The sequence below is a fragment of the Xiphophorus couchianus genome, chromosome 15 (genome assembly GCF_001444195.1).
Source record: "Xiphophorus couchianus chromosome 15, X_couchianus-1.0, whole genome shotgun sequence".
Classification (NCBI taxonomy): domain Eukaryota; kingdom Metazoa; phylum Chordata; class Actinopteri; order Cyprinodontiformes; family Poeciliidae; genus Xiphophorus; species Xiphophorus couchianus.
Genome location: NC_040242.1, coordinates 9735064 through 9750584, shown reverse-complemented (window position 1 = coordinate 9750584; position 15521 = coordinate 9735064). Strand labels below are relative to the sequence as shown.

Below are 15521 nucleotides of genomic sequence, written 5' to 3'. Positions count from 1 at the left end.
ACTGTATCTCTAGGTTAAAGGATGATCAAACATTTAGTCTTTAAAGTTAAAAAGTTTTAAAGTTGTATTCTTAATTTTCACATTCATCCTTATATAGGATTTTTTGAGGTGTTGTAAATTACAATGCCATAGTACTTCAAAATACATCCTCTATGCTCTAATTAACATACTCCCTTACCACTGTTCTCCATTCATTTCTACAGCAGTAGCTAAATGTAGCAACCTGAAAAACATATATTAAAGTAATAAATGTGTTTTTGCAGATTAACTGCCAGCCTTGTATGCGTTATCCCTAACTAGTGTTATTTATAGCTGGAGGTGCCGATATGTTCTTACGGTGTGTTTCCTCAGTAATTCCTCTGCGTCTCCAGCCTCCTTCAAGCAGCTCTGAGCTTTCTTCAGCACTCTCTCCAGCTCATGCCGTGATTCCTCAAACCTCCTCCTCAGGCAGTTATTGGCTTCTTCCCACCTCCTCCATTCCCCGACCTCCTTAAGCAAAGCCTGAGAAGATGTTAATGGTGATCTTAATGGGTCCCAGTAGTAAAATGAGGTAATTACTTTGTTTGATTTATAAAAAGCTAATAAATAATGAGAGACGTGATGGAAATTCAAACTACAGAGACACTTGGTGGTTGTTTGTTTTGATGTTTATTTTTACTTTTTTATATATATATATATATATATATATTATTTACAATGCAACACGTCTACTGAATGTGAGGCATTCTCTTAACAGATACAGTAAGGTTAGGACTGACCTGTGATGATCCTTGAATTTCGGAAACTCTCTTTTGCAGTGAGGACATGTCGAAGTTTCGGAGCACTTTACTGTTGCCAAGCGATTTCTCCAGCGTCTGGTGATTTCTCTCAATCACAGAAAGACATCGCTTACAGCTTTGCTGCTGGTTCAGCAAATCCTGAGGCAATCGGAAAAACAAAGTTTACATAAATGGTGGAAAACTATTTTTGCTTTTTGTTTTTTATTTATGCTGTAATAACTTTACAAATCACATTTTATCTGCATTTTTTTTAAAAGAGCCAAGTTGAAATAAAACATGGATTCTGTAAAAATTAGCAGTATGGAAAAATGTGATTTTTTCATATTTTTCTCTAAACTATCATTGTCTAGTTACTTAGTTTGTAGTAAGGTATAATTTTTGCTGATTTGTGTGTAGAGGGGTAGAAGAGACAACCTGCAGCAAACTCACTTTTAAATGTTTTTTTCTAACCCTGCTCCTCAGGACCCGCTACGCTACATGGTTTAAATGGTTTCCTGCTCCAACAAACTAGATTCAATTACCAGGCATCTGCAGACTTTGATGAGAGCAAACCCATTAATTTACCTCTGCCGTGTTGCAGCAAGGTATCATCTTAAGAATGCAGAGCAGAAGCTCCCAAGACTCTCCTTAGGAAAAAAATGCTGCTCAACTGCAGTGCTATCAAGTAACTCTTACTCTCTACATCTCAACAAATCAATACAAGACACAAAAATCCAAAGTAATTACTGCAACAAAATAATATAAATTTTTGTTTATGAAAATGTGAAAAACAACACAATAACAAAAATACTGGACGAAAATAAAAAAAAACAGATGCCTAAAGCAGGAATACATCTCGGGGTAAAATTTAACTTAAAGTACAAAACTAACTAAATTAAGTGATGCAGGATAAACCTTTTAAAAATGAAAATAAAATATTCTATCTCAGATATTGTGACTAATTATGTATGATTTTGTGTTTCAATTTTTAACTTTGACTTAAACATCCAACTCCCATAATAAAACCTTTTTCTTCAACTTATTGTTGCTTTCATTTTGGCTAACTGGTTTTCCTATATATTTCAAATTGTTTTGCTTCTTGACTTTTTGGTAACACTTTATTTGACGGGTTATGAATAAGACAGTCATGACACCGTCATAAACATGACATAACACCTGTCATGAGCATGAGTAAGTCTTCATGAATATTTATGACTGTTGTCGTAAAGTGTCTTTTGGTAAATCATAACACTTTTAATACAAAGTTGACATTATTCAAAATGTCTTCGTTATGACAACTTGACATTAAGTAAGAAAACATGAAATGTTTAAACTTTAACAATTATGTAACTTTATGTTATTAAAGCTAAAGTTTAATCAGTAAGACTTTTATAACAAATTTATGTCAGATCATGTTTTCTTACTTAATGTCAAGTTGTCATAACAAAGACATTTTGAACAATGTCAACTTTGTATTAAAAGTGTCATGATTTACCAAATGACACTTTACGACAACAGTCATAAATATTCATTAAGACTTACTCATGTTCATGACAGGTGTTATGTCATGTTTATGACAGTGTCATGACAGTCTTATTCACAACCCGTCAAATAAAGTGTTACCGACTTTTTTTCCCCAACTCTTAAGACTGATTGATTCAGGCCATTTTGTCTCTCAGATAAATTTTGTGAATCACATTTTTTTCTTTAGCAACCCTAATGTATCCATGTAAGCCATAACTTTATCATGTGAAGTCTTGTGATCAGATTATCTTGCCTGTAACTTGTGTTTCTGTTGGCCAGGTACCTCCGAGTCTCTCACACCAGCAGTGATCCGACTTGCCCGCTCCAGGGCCTGATAGAAACCGCTGATGTGTTTCTCCATTTCCTCCAGCAGTGGCAGCAGGAAGTGACATTCTCTCACCAAGGAGGGGCACCGCTCTCTCACCTAAACACAAAAATACAAATATATATACATATATGGAATGTAGCTGGAGATAGGCACCAGCAACCCTCCCGACCCCATTAGGGACAAGGATGAACAGAAAATGGATGGATGGATGGATATATATATCACAAAAAAGTATTAAAGAAAAAAAACTAAATGAAACTCATGGTTTGGCGTTTACAAGTCACACCTTGTTCAGCTGAGTTTTAGCCTTTGCCATGGTTGCCATGACCCTGGCAGCTTCATCCTGTGTTGCATCCTTGGCGAGGAGCTGAGCACTGCGGGCAGCCAACTTGTATTGGGTCTCCATGGAAACGACCTTTTGCTTGGTGCTCTGAGATGAGCATGTAAAGGGTCAATTCACCCATAATTACTCACAATAAATGAGCCTATGTCCAGCAAGAATGCACAGCTAGTGCATCAACGTCGTCTACATTTAAATATTTTACAGAACGCATGCAAATACTGGGCTGCACTTGTGCCTTTATGGCCTTTATGTAAGGTAGACGATTTTATAAACCAACCTCTACATCCTGCAGGAAGGCTTTGACTCCAAGGAAGGACACCTGAACAGGAGCATTCAGCTTGGCCTCTGCTGCTTCCAGCAGCTCTTTTAGGGTCCACACAGCCTTTAGGTGGTCTTTTCTCCACTTTTCCAACTCATCTGAATGAGCATACTGAAGCAAAGAAAGAAATAAAAGATCCTTTATTTGGAAAGGTAGCACTTCCAAATTTCAATCGAAAACAAGAATTTGGGTGCACAAGCTTGAATTCATTATAGATATTCTCTCTACACAAAATCAAAATTATACATACAGGCTGAAGAAGATACATTTTTGTAACTAAATTTTAAAAACAGCGAGGAATGAATCGCAAAACCTCCCATCAGAAAAATGGCGTTTTGATGTTTCTCTTCCACAACACCGAATGTAAGGCCTTAGTAATTCTCATCTTCTAATGTAACATTTTTCAATTGAATTTAAAAAAGATGTGTCATACTTTGGCCATTCTGACATGTGAATTAGATAAGCTGAAAATCCTTTTTTTCTATCAGTACATAACCATAACTTTGTGCTATGCCAGGCGCAGGCAGTGAAAGAGTCTCGCAGCATAATGATGTCCTTGCCATGTTTGATAGTTGGTCTGGTATTGTTTGCTTCTTTTGGCAGAGATATAAACTCCAACACAAATCACAGCAGGCTTTGGAATGGATATTATATTTTTTTCTAACTCCTCTAATGGTATTTCAGAAAGCATGAAGTCAACCTTAAATGTGTTGACAATGCTGAAAATCAGGGTACATGACAGGAAACCAATTAATTTGAATGAACTCAACTAAGTCTGCCAAGAGAAGTTGTCAGATATTCAGCCAAAAATATTCCAGGAACTTGTTGGTGGCTGCAAAAAGCATGTGGTTTCTCAGTGACTGAGTAAGAGACAATAATCCAAATATTAAGGATTGCATGTTCATATTCGATTTATTAAAGATCAACTATTGTTTGTAAAAAAAATGTTTAGGTCTTTCTTGTGCGGTCAGAACACAACTGACACAAATAAAGTATAAAGTTTATTGTTGTCCTGGTTACTTGTTTGACTTTGAGGAAGAGGTCTCTCCATCGTCCGTTTAGCAGAAGCAGCTGCTGCTTGAGGTCAAGCGACACGGTCTCATCAGACGTTTCAATGAGAAAATTCCCAGCGTCGTTCATGGCTGCATGCTGATCCATCCAATGGCTGAGATTCCTAAAAAACTCCTGGAAGAAAGACAGACACATTAGAGAGGGGAAAAAAGACATGCAGGCACAAAGGAGCTTCAGAAAAACAAAGAATAAGTGTCAGTGAATGAATTGGAGAGAGCTAATAAAAAAGAAACAAAGACAGGGATTCAAGTAAGGAAACAAAGGAGGGACAATAAAACTGGGGTAATTAGCTGTCTAATCCTTGGTGAGGATGTGAATCTGTGGTTGCTATGGTAATGTGACAACAGAGCCATCTTCCATGGCTTGTTGTAAGTCAAAGCGATTGTATGATACTCGAGAGGAAACTTCTAATGGGATTCCACTTTAAAGACAATGACTGAGCTGATGTATATTTGATTGCCAACTGCCAAGACTGAGTCACCGTCTTTCAGGGCATCCTTCACCTCATCACACATATACAAAAAAAAAGACATACCTGTTTGACCCTCTCTGGCTGGTTCAGGGCTTCTTCTGCATCCTCCAGCCAGGCCTGCAGGGAGGCGACAGTGGAGCCGTACCTCTCCCAGTTGGACAGGACCTCCTCCAGCATACTTCTCACACTGCGCACTTCCATAGACAGGCTCCTCCACTGAGTCACCACTTCTCGCATAAATCTGCGAACTCCCATTTCGCCTTCATCCACTGGAAGCCAAAAGAAATGTCAATAGCAGAATTGTAATTCAATAAACTTCTGAGGGTAGCTAGAATGAGATGGTCTTCCACACAGGGTTCCTGCATATTTCTGTGACTTACATTTTATGACCTTTTACAACCTAATCAGTACAATTATGATTTAATTCCAAGACCTACATGAATTGTAGAAAATTACTTCCTTTAAAACAGGGCTGTTTCAACCATAAAAATTTAGGAATTAAATACAGATCACTTACAACCCAGTATTAATTTCTTTTGCATTCTAAGGTCTAATATTAGGAAACTTAAAATTAAAATACTGTGCAACTTTACTTGGACTTTTGCTTTGGTTAAAAAGAAAACATTTTATTTCCATTTAAGTCTACTGTAAGATCTACAGGCTAAATCTGTTTTTTGCTATTATTAACTTGTGTTACATTTACAGTAAGTTGTAGCGGTCTCTGAAGCCCCGCTAGGTTTTATGGCAGATGGTACAACGTCACTGAAACACCAGATGAGGTTCACATTTAGATTGATGAAGCTGCATGCCTCTGCAGACGAATCTCTGACCCAAAAAATCTCACTATAGGGAAACGTATTGCTTGTGTGCTGCATTGCTTTGGTTCACTTTCTTCAGCACAGCAGAAGCAGACTTTAGTCAAGGAAGTAAGTAAATAATAAAACCAGTTTTAAATAGATGTTCATTAGAAGTCCGAATAACATCATCATCAGCACCTTGCTCTTCAGTATCTTCTTCACTCCAAGACCACTGACTTCATCAACACCAGGTGTATTTCATTCACCCGGCCGACCAATCAAACCTCAGATGTCCTGATTTCTTGCCACAGCTCACTTCTCCTCTCTGCATACCCTAAAGCATAACAGCCCCAAAAAACCTAATGAAACCAACAAACTAGCTCACACAGTCTGTGCCCAGAGACCCGCAGAAGTGGAGCAGCCCCTTAAACAGGCAAATGGGGTCGTATTCCCCACTGAGAGCTGGGAACGAAGGAACCTCATTTAGTTGTAGCCTGCAGACTCTCCTCTTCCAGCTAATTGTAAAATCAGTCAGTGCTTGCTTCGATGAGCTGCTGAACAAAAACACCTCATTGGTTACTGGGTTGCTGAAGAGGGAAGATAAAGTTGAGATATAACGTGCATTTGTTTTAATCTGATGTCAAACTGAATGAATGTGGGGGCATGTAATTATTTTAGGAAAGACCTAACCAAATGAGGAAATGCAACTGGCTTGATGATATTAAACATTTTATCCATCAGAGGAATAAACAGTGATTGTGTTACACTACTGTGAGTCATGCTTCTTATGAGTTAATGTGACAGTTTTATTTCAGTCCTGCATTATTTAAACAGTTTTCAGCTTGGATCCTCAATTTAACTTATATAGAAACTGCTTAACATTAACACCTATTTGCTAACGTTTAATTTATTCTTAATTTCTTTATATTTCGCTTCAGCCATTGTGTCTTTATTAAGGGGATCTTCACCAAGACTTTTTGATGGTTTTTAATGTCCTTCTGGAAGGGTGATTTGGACTTTGTCTGGTTTTCCACTCATTATCAGTTCTATACTTGATAACGTTCAAAGGAGAAAGTCTGACATAAATCAGTGAGGCATAGAAAGGCTCCTAAAGCAAATGTGTTGGCACATAGCAGAAAAATTATTAAAATAACACATTTAAAAATAGACAATCGCTTAATAAAGGTTTAATTTCAGCTCCAAAGGAGTAAACTCAAAACTCTCACAATAATCCATCTATGATGTCATTATAATAGTTTGAATCATATCTTAAATGGTGTGAACAGCATATTGCAAAATACAATTTTAATTGACTCAGGTATTCCACATGGAGCCATTTTGGATACCATCATTTTTAGTTTGTATATTAGTCATTTTTCAGATGTGTGCTTGATATTAGTGTTTACATGTAGGCTGGATATACAGTCATGTATGTTGCTGGTAAACATATGATGCTTTTGAGGAAAACTTCAGCTCAAGTATACAGAAAGTGTCAGTGCAGCTAGACGTTCTGCAACTATTCAAAAGTATCAAGAAAATGGAGTGTATTTGTTTTTCTATTAAAATAAACATCTCCTAATTTTACTCCAGGTAACTTAGTGGCTTAAATATTATAATTTCTCACCTGAGCTGTCAATACTGACGTAGGTCTCTGCAGATTGTTTTAGGGACTGGAACAATGCCTCATAATTTTCAAAGAAATGCTGCTTCTCCACAAATGACTAATGAGAAGAGATGAACATTGACAATTATAACCACATATGACCACGATAGGATTTACAAGATAAAATTTAAAAACAAACCAAGAATTTTTCTTTTTAGACATAGCAATCAAGATATTTAGAAAGCTACAATCCTAATAACAAAATTCTCACAATATAGTTGCTGAGCATCAGTTCCACAGATTCCTGGTGGCCATATTTAATGATCCAGGATTTCAGCCTGGATTCGGCCAGTGTGAGGAAGGCCTGCATGTGGTGTTTGTTCTCAAGAAACGCCATTCTGGCCAGATGGAGGCTAGAGGATGTAGAAACAAAGTTCATCCTATGCAGGAAGAGAAGGTTTATACATAAAGACATCAGATGGGCAGCTTTTTACTCATATTTGGCTGTTTTCCTGTAAACCAGATTGTGCAAGCATGCCAGTTTAGTGATTTAGGTATTCCTGCCAGCAAACATTACTACTCTGCTGTATTTTTCAGACTCACCGCTCAGCCATGTCTTGGAGCTGATCCTGTGGAACAGGAACACCGTCAACACTTCTGTCTTTATGGATTCGCTGAAAAATCTGCTGGTGACTCTCCAAGCTCCTCAACACATCCTGTAAAATGCACAATGCAGAAAAACAAAAAGACAAGCAAAGTAATACATTTCCAGACCAAAATTTTAGGAATATTCTAAAAATGTTCTAGTAATTTTGCCAAGCGTTAGGTCTTCTTCCAGCTTTCTTTTTTTCATTAACTGCCTTTTTCTGGCAACATATTGCCTTCCTCCTTCTGTACATTGCTGAAAACTAACCTTGTGCTGCTCCAGAGCTCTGTGTACAGTACTAGCTGTGTTATCATGAGCCTGCTGGACAGTAATCTCTTGTCGCAGGGCTCCTTCAGCCTCATGTAGCCATTCCCCTACGGTTCCCAGAGGAGCTGGCAGGGATCGGTCCAGGTGAAGGTGCCAATCCAAGAGCTGATTTACAAAAAGCAATTAGTGTGTTAAACCAAAGAAAAAATAGATGTATGCATTGGTCTTGAGAAAGTTTACAATTTAAATCAGATTTAACTGCTTCAGTGTAAATGAGTAAAAACAAGGTGAAATTGAAGGTTATAATGATGGTTGCTGAAATGTTTTTCAGTGCCAATGCTAGTAAATCATTATAAGTAGGTAATACAAGCTTTTCCACATTTTGACACATTATAACCACAAATTTCAAACCAACATAAGTGATGTATAACTGGAGAAGTGGAAGGAAAGGGAAACAGAGATATAGTATTATTTTACAGTGTAATATTCTGAAATGTGTGGCATGCATTTATATTCAGTCCCCCTGAGACAAAACATTAAAAAACCATTTTATCTGATGTTAGTCTGATATGTAAAGCTTGTAAAGTGCCTTTACAAGCTTTACACATCTACCCAGTGAATTCTTTACCTGTTTTTATTTGATTGATAGCACATCTCACATCTTCTGTAGCTTCTATCAGGCTTTTTCAGAACTGCCGTGTATTTAACAACATTTATATCACAGTTAACTCTAAATGCATTCCCCACATCATGACAAATAGAAAATGCATTCCATACTTTTCAGATTACTAGTTATAGAAAATGATGAGACTGCTTCTATTTAACCTCTATATGCCACTTTGAGTTAAAACACAAATACACTGATGATTTGTAGCCTTAATGTAAAAACATGTAAGGCACAATAGCATGTGACTTCCATGATTTTGGAAACATTTGAAAACACATGTTCTCTCAGTGTTTCTAATCTCCTTGTAATCTTAAAGAGAAGCTATCACAGCTTTTGGGTTTGTTTATTTTCTGAATAAGACCAAAAGAAAGACTCAAACTTTGTGAAATGCCATAACACTGACTGAATCTGGTTCTTTATAGAAGAAGACAGTTTCTCTCACCCTGTTGGAGACTCTTTCCCAGGCCTGTTTGACCAGAGCCTGATCCACAGTCAGCATCCCGTCTCTCTGCGTGGACTGCAAAGCGCCCTCCACCTGCTTCCGCTTCATCTCCAGCTGGACTTGAAGGCTTTTGAAAAGCTAAAATAAATATAGAAATAAACTAATTTGGATGTTTTTGCCCTAGGTGTCGCACCACACTGAGAGACTAACAGATCTTCGACAGGTTACACCCTCTTCCCACAGGCATCTCATCTGCTTTTTCCTAATATGAGACTTACTGCCTTCACATTCTGAAACCAGTGAAAAGAAAATGAGGATATCCCACATGCTGTGGTATCCTGAGGCTTTGAGAAATAAGCCAGACAGAAAATATGACGGCTAATGCTTGATTCCTACAGTGAAATGCCTCAGATTAAGCTATTAATAGGACCGTCTGTGCAGAGTGTCCCTATGTTAAACTCTACACACACACCCACACTAACCTGGTACTGTTGAGCAAGACTGCCCTGGGTCTCCTGTGCGTGTACCGCCTCTTTCTCCAGCTGGTCGAGCCACATTTTGAGTTCCCTCTGGCTCTTTCGTTGTTCTCTCTGGAAGGCCGGGATGGGGAACGCAAAAGGGGTGAAAGACGGGTGAAGAAAGATGGACAAGGAGGAGGAAGTGGGGAAGCAGATAAGGAAGAGAAAAGGGGATAAAGAAGATGGAATTTGAAAAAAAAGGAAAATGAAGAAAAGAAATAGGTGAAGAGGCAGACAATGAACCGTTAAAATGTGTTCTCCTACTAATCTCGTCTCCTGTTGGGAAAAATCAAAAGCTCACAGCTGCCAAAAACACTCAGCTTAAGCAGGACACTTTGTCTAAACTCCCCCCTACCGTTTCATTGGATTTAAGGAAACTACAACGATAATAATGCAGTGCCTAAAAGCTTTTGTTATAGATTATTCAAAGTAGTTCAGTTGCCAATCTCTTCAGATTTACCCAAACTTTATTTCATGAAACACCTCAAGTCATAAAGCTTTGGCTGTCTTACATTTTTTTAAGAATCTTCAGTCTTTCATATAAGGAGACATCTGTTGCTTTTAGAGTCTACAGGATAAATATATTGTTACCATGAGAGCAAGGACCTTTAACAACCAAAATAAACAAAACCTTACCAGTATTCAAAGACAAAATTCAAAGTGACAGAAAAAGCAAGCAACTCAAGATACTTTTCACCTTAAAATCAACCTCTTCTATTCACCAGCTTTCCATAAAAAAGCCTGCATCAACGCAAAGAGCCGACGCCAGAGGCTTTCATTGTCATGCTAATGGGACCAGCAGTCACAGTGCGACCTGGCAGCGTGCATAAATGGCAATATCACATCTTATTAGAATAGACACCCTGGGGCGGAAATGTCAAGTCAGGTGAGCCGACATTAGCAAACAGGATCTGTTTTGACATGAAAAAAATGATGTTTAATCTCGCTTTCGTGTACAGTTTAGAGTAATACTATGGATGATTAATTCAAGAGCAGGGAAAATAAACCTAAGGCAAACACTGCGTGTGGAGTAAAAGTGAAAGTATCCATTCTATTTGCATTAATCTGGGGAAAATGAGACGTTAAAGACATGACATACCTCAAACATTTCCTCTATGTCCCGAGGAGCAAGATCATCCTGTAGGTAGAGGCGAGCAACGTGACGGGAAAGCAGACACCACAGAGGAGCAGAGGAAGATGAAAACCAATCAAATATTATATACAATGCCTTGCAAAAGTATTAATACCTACTATAACTGTTTTTCTCACAATTTTGTCACATTGCAACCACAGACTTGAATCTATTTTGAGGATTTTAGATAGACCTGCATAACTGTGACATATTCATCGCTGCATTTACCGCCAAAAGTGTTTTAAGTCTCATTCTCTGCTGTGCTCCTTGGACTTCATGATACTGTTTGCTTAATACTGTTTATACATCTAATATACATCTGCGGCCATCAAAAAACAGCTGCATTAACGTAATTACTCGCAAGTGAGGTTATTTTAAACTAGGTGATTTCTGAAGGCCTCTACAGGATTATATTTAGGGGTATCAGAGTAAAGGGAGCTGAATACAAGCATAGGCAACATTTTTCAGATTTTTAATGTGAATGTCTATTTTCACTTTCCTTATAATTATGTACTATTTGTGTTGGTGGTTGCAACATGACAAAATGTAAAAATGTTCAAAGACTTTTACAAGGCATTGTAGTCAGTGTGCACTGTATAAGTGAGTTGTCTTTTTAAAAAAATTTTGAATTAAAAAAATATTAAAGAAAATGTCCTGTAAGGATACTGTAATCCATTTGATACATCTGCCTGAAGTTAGATGAACTTATAGAGACTTATTCAAGGAAAAACTGATAATACACAATAAGATAAATGTCAGAAATATCTAGATGGAAAAGCTGTTACCGCTTCTTCAAGCTTTTCATCCAAGTCGCTCTGCTTTCTGTCGGGATGATGCTTCAAGAACTGGGCGACGTACGTCATGACAGATTTTTCATCTGGCTTGTCTACATCCATGTCTGATAGAGAAACCAATGAATGTAATGAAAAGTCACATTGACTTTCAAGTGTTTCAACAGTTAGAAAAAAAAAATCGCCACAGCTGAGAATAGGTCTGTCTCAGATGGACAAGTGTCATATTGTATGAAAACAATCCTTGGCATTTCAGATTAGCGTCTAATCTCGGTATGGAAACTCTGCCATGCCGAATCTCACGGCCTAATGGACCTTAATTATAGTGGTGTCAGGCTCAATTTGTCAAAGATCATTCTGTGTTGCAGGCGTGAAGGGGCACAGATGGTGTTTGGCAATGACACCAAGTTGCACATCTGATGTGGTATTGTATGCATTGCCTTATTTCTGTTTTGTGAACTTATATCACATCAGATGTTACTTATTTCACTATGAATGTAATAAGACTATGCTGCTTTTCATTTATGATAAACCAACAGAATGCACAAATGACACGCTGAAGTAAACAGCCATAAATGTCATCTCGATTGAGGTATTTTAAATGCAAACAGCTGCGCAGTTCAGGTTCAATATAACTTGCGTGCAAACAATCTTAGAAATTCTATAGAAAATGTTATTTACCCTCTGGATCAAGAAGCTGTGGGATGCCTAACTCAGTCTCAGCCAATAAGAACGCTTCCTGTAAATTTTCCCGATTGGGCCTTCTCCATACCCGCTCCATGTCTACCAGATTAGGCCGGAGGGCATTGATAAGAGCAAAGAAGGCTAAACCGGTGCGCCAGCTGGGTCCAAAGTCCTTCACGTCAAGCCCTAGACATCTGCAAACAGCACAAATTTGTGAGGTCAAACAGACCAAATAGACCACTTTTTTTGTTCAAGAAGCATTCATTTCTTTTATTTATGTGATAAATAAAGCTTTGTACTTGGTGGCTGTCTGCTGAACCCATCTGAGTAAAGCCTTTCTGGCTCCCCCTTGCAGAGCCAGAGGTCTCCGTTTGACAGGCGGGCTGGTGGTGTCGGTGCTGCTGGTGGAGCTATCCAGGGAGGAGTTACTGCTGGAAAAGGCTTGGAGCTCTGGTAGGCTGCTGGTTAGCTCTTCAATCTGTAGGGAGAGAAAAACAACAAATTTCAGGTTATTAATGTATTCTGCGGTAAGCTTTCTGGCATAATGAATGGATTTTGTTTATACAAAACTTCTGTGGATATGAAAATGATTTATAAAATGTGGTTTTCAAAAGAAATGTTTGACTGTCATTATTGTTTTTGAATACTTCTGGTAAATTAACTGAAAAGTTTGAAAAAATGAAGAATAAATAGGTGGTGTTTTAATAAAAAAAATACAACATAGCACTAATAATTTCTTCATACATCAGTGGTTTATAATATTTGTTAAATAAACTGAATAAATAATTCCAGTAAAAGTTACTGTAATGTTGAATTTATCAAATATTTTTTCAGGCAATCCAAAAGAGTTTGGATTTAGCACCTTGGACCAAAATATGTGTTGATCTACATTTGTGAAAACACACCCAGGGCAATACATTTACATCAGTACATGAATATATTCTGGTAAGATTGTTGTGAACAACATTTCCCTTCAAGTTGGTAACTGAATTATACTTATAGATATAAGTGTGATGATATAAGATATAAGTGTGCAAATAAATTGCTGCTAACACGATTATGCCTGAAAAACCATCAATGAGATATTCAACAGCAGTAGAGTGTAAAAACTAGTAAACGCTCTAGAGAATTGTGTTTTCCTCAGAGTTGAGCTTGCACACAGAAACCACATCCATATCCAAAAAATATGGTCAATGTTCAAAAAAACTGTTCAAAAAGAAGAGTCTATTAATATAACAAAGGGTTGCGATCAGTGAGAATTTAGCATAGAAAGTGATATCCAGCATGCCACAATGTAATGTCTGCCAAAAAAGCCTGTTTTCATTAATTATCCATTTAAAGTAAATCTCAAAAATACTATGATTTTTTAACTAACTGTTGAGTTGTGCATGACAAGAATAGTCTGTTCAACCAGTTTGGCTAACTTTTGTTCTAACCATGGAACAAAGAAAAGATGAATAAGTGCACAGCAGGACATCAATCCCCAGCATAAAGTCCAAGTTTGCTCATCAGTTGTTCAAGATTCATTGCTATGCAAAGATAATCCTCACCAAGTGTTTGTAAATTGTTTAATGCATTTTGTGACATACGGAAAGATTTGCTTTGTGTGGATTCTTTATATTACACAGTTAATTCCTGTTAATCTCATGTTTCTTGATGTTGCTGTTGCTCAGTGTGACAGAAATGGCTGATAGATTGGGGTTTTGTTTACTGTGGATGCCATGAAAGATTGATATTTGCTGATTTTAAACAATCTGTAGACAAAGATGGGTTTTTCTGTGACTTTCTAGATAGTTGTTTTGCTAAAAATTACTCCATCATCTGCATAGAATCAGAGGTGCGATTGCAAAACAAAGCTTTTCTTAAAGTTTTGAATGTTGCTTTTACCAGAATATTAAATAGAATTTAATTTGTTGTATTCATGATGATTAATTTTAATAACTAGCAGAGATGATTTGATCCAGTTGTGGAAATAATGAGATTACCTGGAAATACAGGATGATTGTCCACACCAACCCCAGTACAATCGATGGCCGTCCATCCACAATGTCTGTAGAGTTTATGTTTACTAACCTGATCTGTTACCAAAAGAAAAAATTCAACAATCAGCTCATATTTCATTTTAGAGCTACTTCAAAGCTCTAGAACAACTTCAAACAGCAACTTAATCCTTGTTCTTATAGAGGTAAACACAATTTTCATCTAATCTAGTAAATCAGAGCCATGCTGCACATGTTTTTACAAAACGAACAATACAGGAGATATGTAATCTCAGTTCTGCTGGAGACAGATAAATTTGAGCCTATTCTGTGTCCAGGCAAGAGCAATACAGAAACGGTGTGAATACTGACCGGAGATCCTCTATAGGCAGACTTGGGGCAGATAAGAAAAAAAGACAAATGAGTGTAGGAGTTATGAAGGTGGAGGAGGGAGACAGAGAGTACCTGAAGTCACTCTAGGTACATTTGATTGAAAGCAAACAGCTCATTGACTGTGTGAAGGCCGACACTTCACACAGCAAGATAACACGAGTGGTTGGCATTGAGTCGAGATGTATCTCCACTACACAGGCAACAAGGATTACATCCAGCAGAGACGAACGAAAAGAAAAGGCAGAGAGGGGTAGAGAAGAGGCGGAGGATGGGGCGGAAGGCGAGGGCTGTATCTTGTGATATGATGAAATATTCTATATTATCAAACCGAGGGTCAGATCACTGAGATGCTGCAGCACAACAGGTCATCATGTGGCAATAGCAGCCACTCAGTATTTGCGAACAAGCATGAAAGAGGAGATTGGGAGAAGGCGAGAGAAGTGTGGAAAAATGCAGAATGGTTGCTGATAAGGAAAATATGCAATACGTGATTTTATATTAGAAAACACAGCAGGTCATCCCGATAAATCAAACCAGCACTGAGCAGAGGAAATAGAAAAATAGAACTGTTGGTTTACTATACTCACAAATACAGGGACACATCTCAAAGAAAACAATGTTGTTGTTTTTTAAAAAAATAGTAAATATGATTTTATGAAAATGCTTAAATTGACAAAATAACAGCTCTACTATTGGAATGATTTTGGACTTTCAGTTTTTGTAGATAATTTTTTTTAACATGTTAAATAAAACAGGACATTGCCGTTCTGAAAAGGTGTCCTCTAAA

The 15521-nt window shown here is 37.5% G+C and overlaps 1 protein-coding gene across 7 annotated transcripts in view; it reads right to left on the bottom strand.

Moving 5' to 3' along the window:
* Nucleotides 1-15521, bottom strand: part of syne1a (spectrin repeat containing, nuclear envelope 1a) — a 145469-nt gene that overhangs the window by 104934 nt on the left and 25014 nt on the right. For 6 of the 7 annotated variants that reach the window (XM_028040635.1, XM_028040641.1, XM_028040637.1 and 3 more), the window contains exons 5-23: nucleotides 14714-14734; nucleotides 14348-14440; nucleotides 12662-12840; nucleotides 12360-12556; nucleotides 11673-11785; nucleotides 10855-10893; nucleotides 9720-9827; nucleotides 9238-9375; nucleotides 8129-8293; nucleotides 7819-7931; nucleotides 7487-7655; nucleotides 7237-7333; nucleotides 4879-5084; nucleotides 4293-4457; nucleotides 3231-3383; nucleotides 2897-3040; nucleotides 2536-2706; nucleotides 759-917; nucleotides 337-501 (exon numbers count right to left, since the gene is read on the bottom strand). In XM_028040635.1, coding sequence (XP_027896436.1) covers nucleotides 337-501; nucleotides 759-917; nucleotides 2536-2706; nucleotides 2897-3040; nucleotides 3231-3383; nucleotides 4293-4457; nucleotides 4879-5084; nucleotides 7237-7333; nucleotides 7487-7655; nucleotides 7819-7931; nucleotides 8129-8293; nucleotides 9238-9375; nucleotides 9720-9827; nucleotides 10855-10893; nucleotides 11673-11785; nucleotides 12360-12556; nucleotides 12662-12840; nucleotides 14348-14440; nucleotides 14714-14734 — 2595 coding nt within the window. The remainder of the gene's footprint in view (nucleotides 1-336; nucleotides 502-758; nucleotides 918-2535; nucleotides 2707-2896; nucleotides 3041-3230; nucleotides 3384-4292; nucleotides 4458-4878; nucleotides 5085-7236; nucleotides 7334-7486; nucleotides 7656-7818; nucleotides 7932-8128; nucleotides 8294-9237; nucleotides 9376-9719; nucleotides 9828-10854; nucleotides 10894-11672; nucleotides 11786-12359; nucleotides 12557-12661; nucleotides 12841-14347; nucleotides 14441-14713; nucleotides 14735-15521) is intronic. The other variant, XM_028040636.1, reaches the window with a different exon arrangement.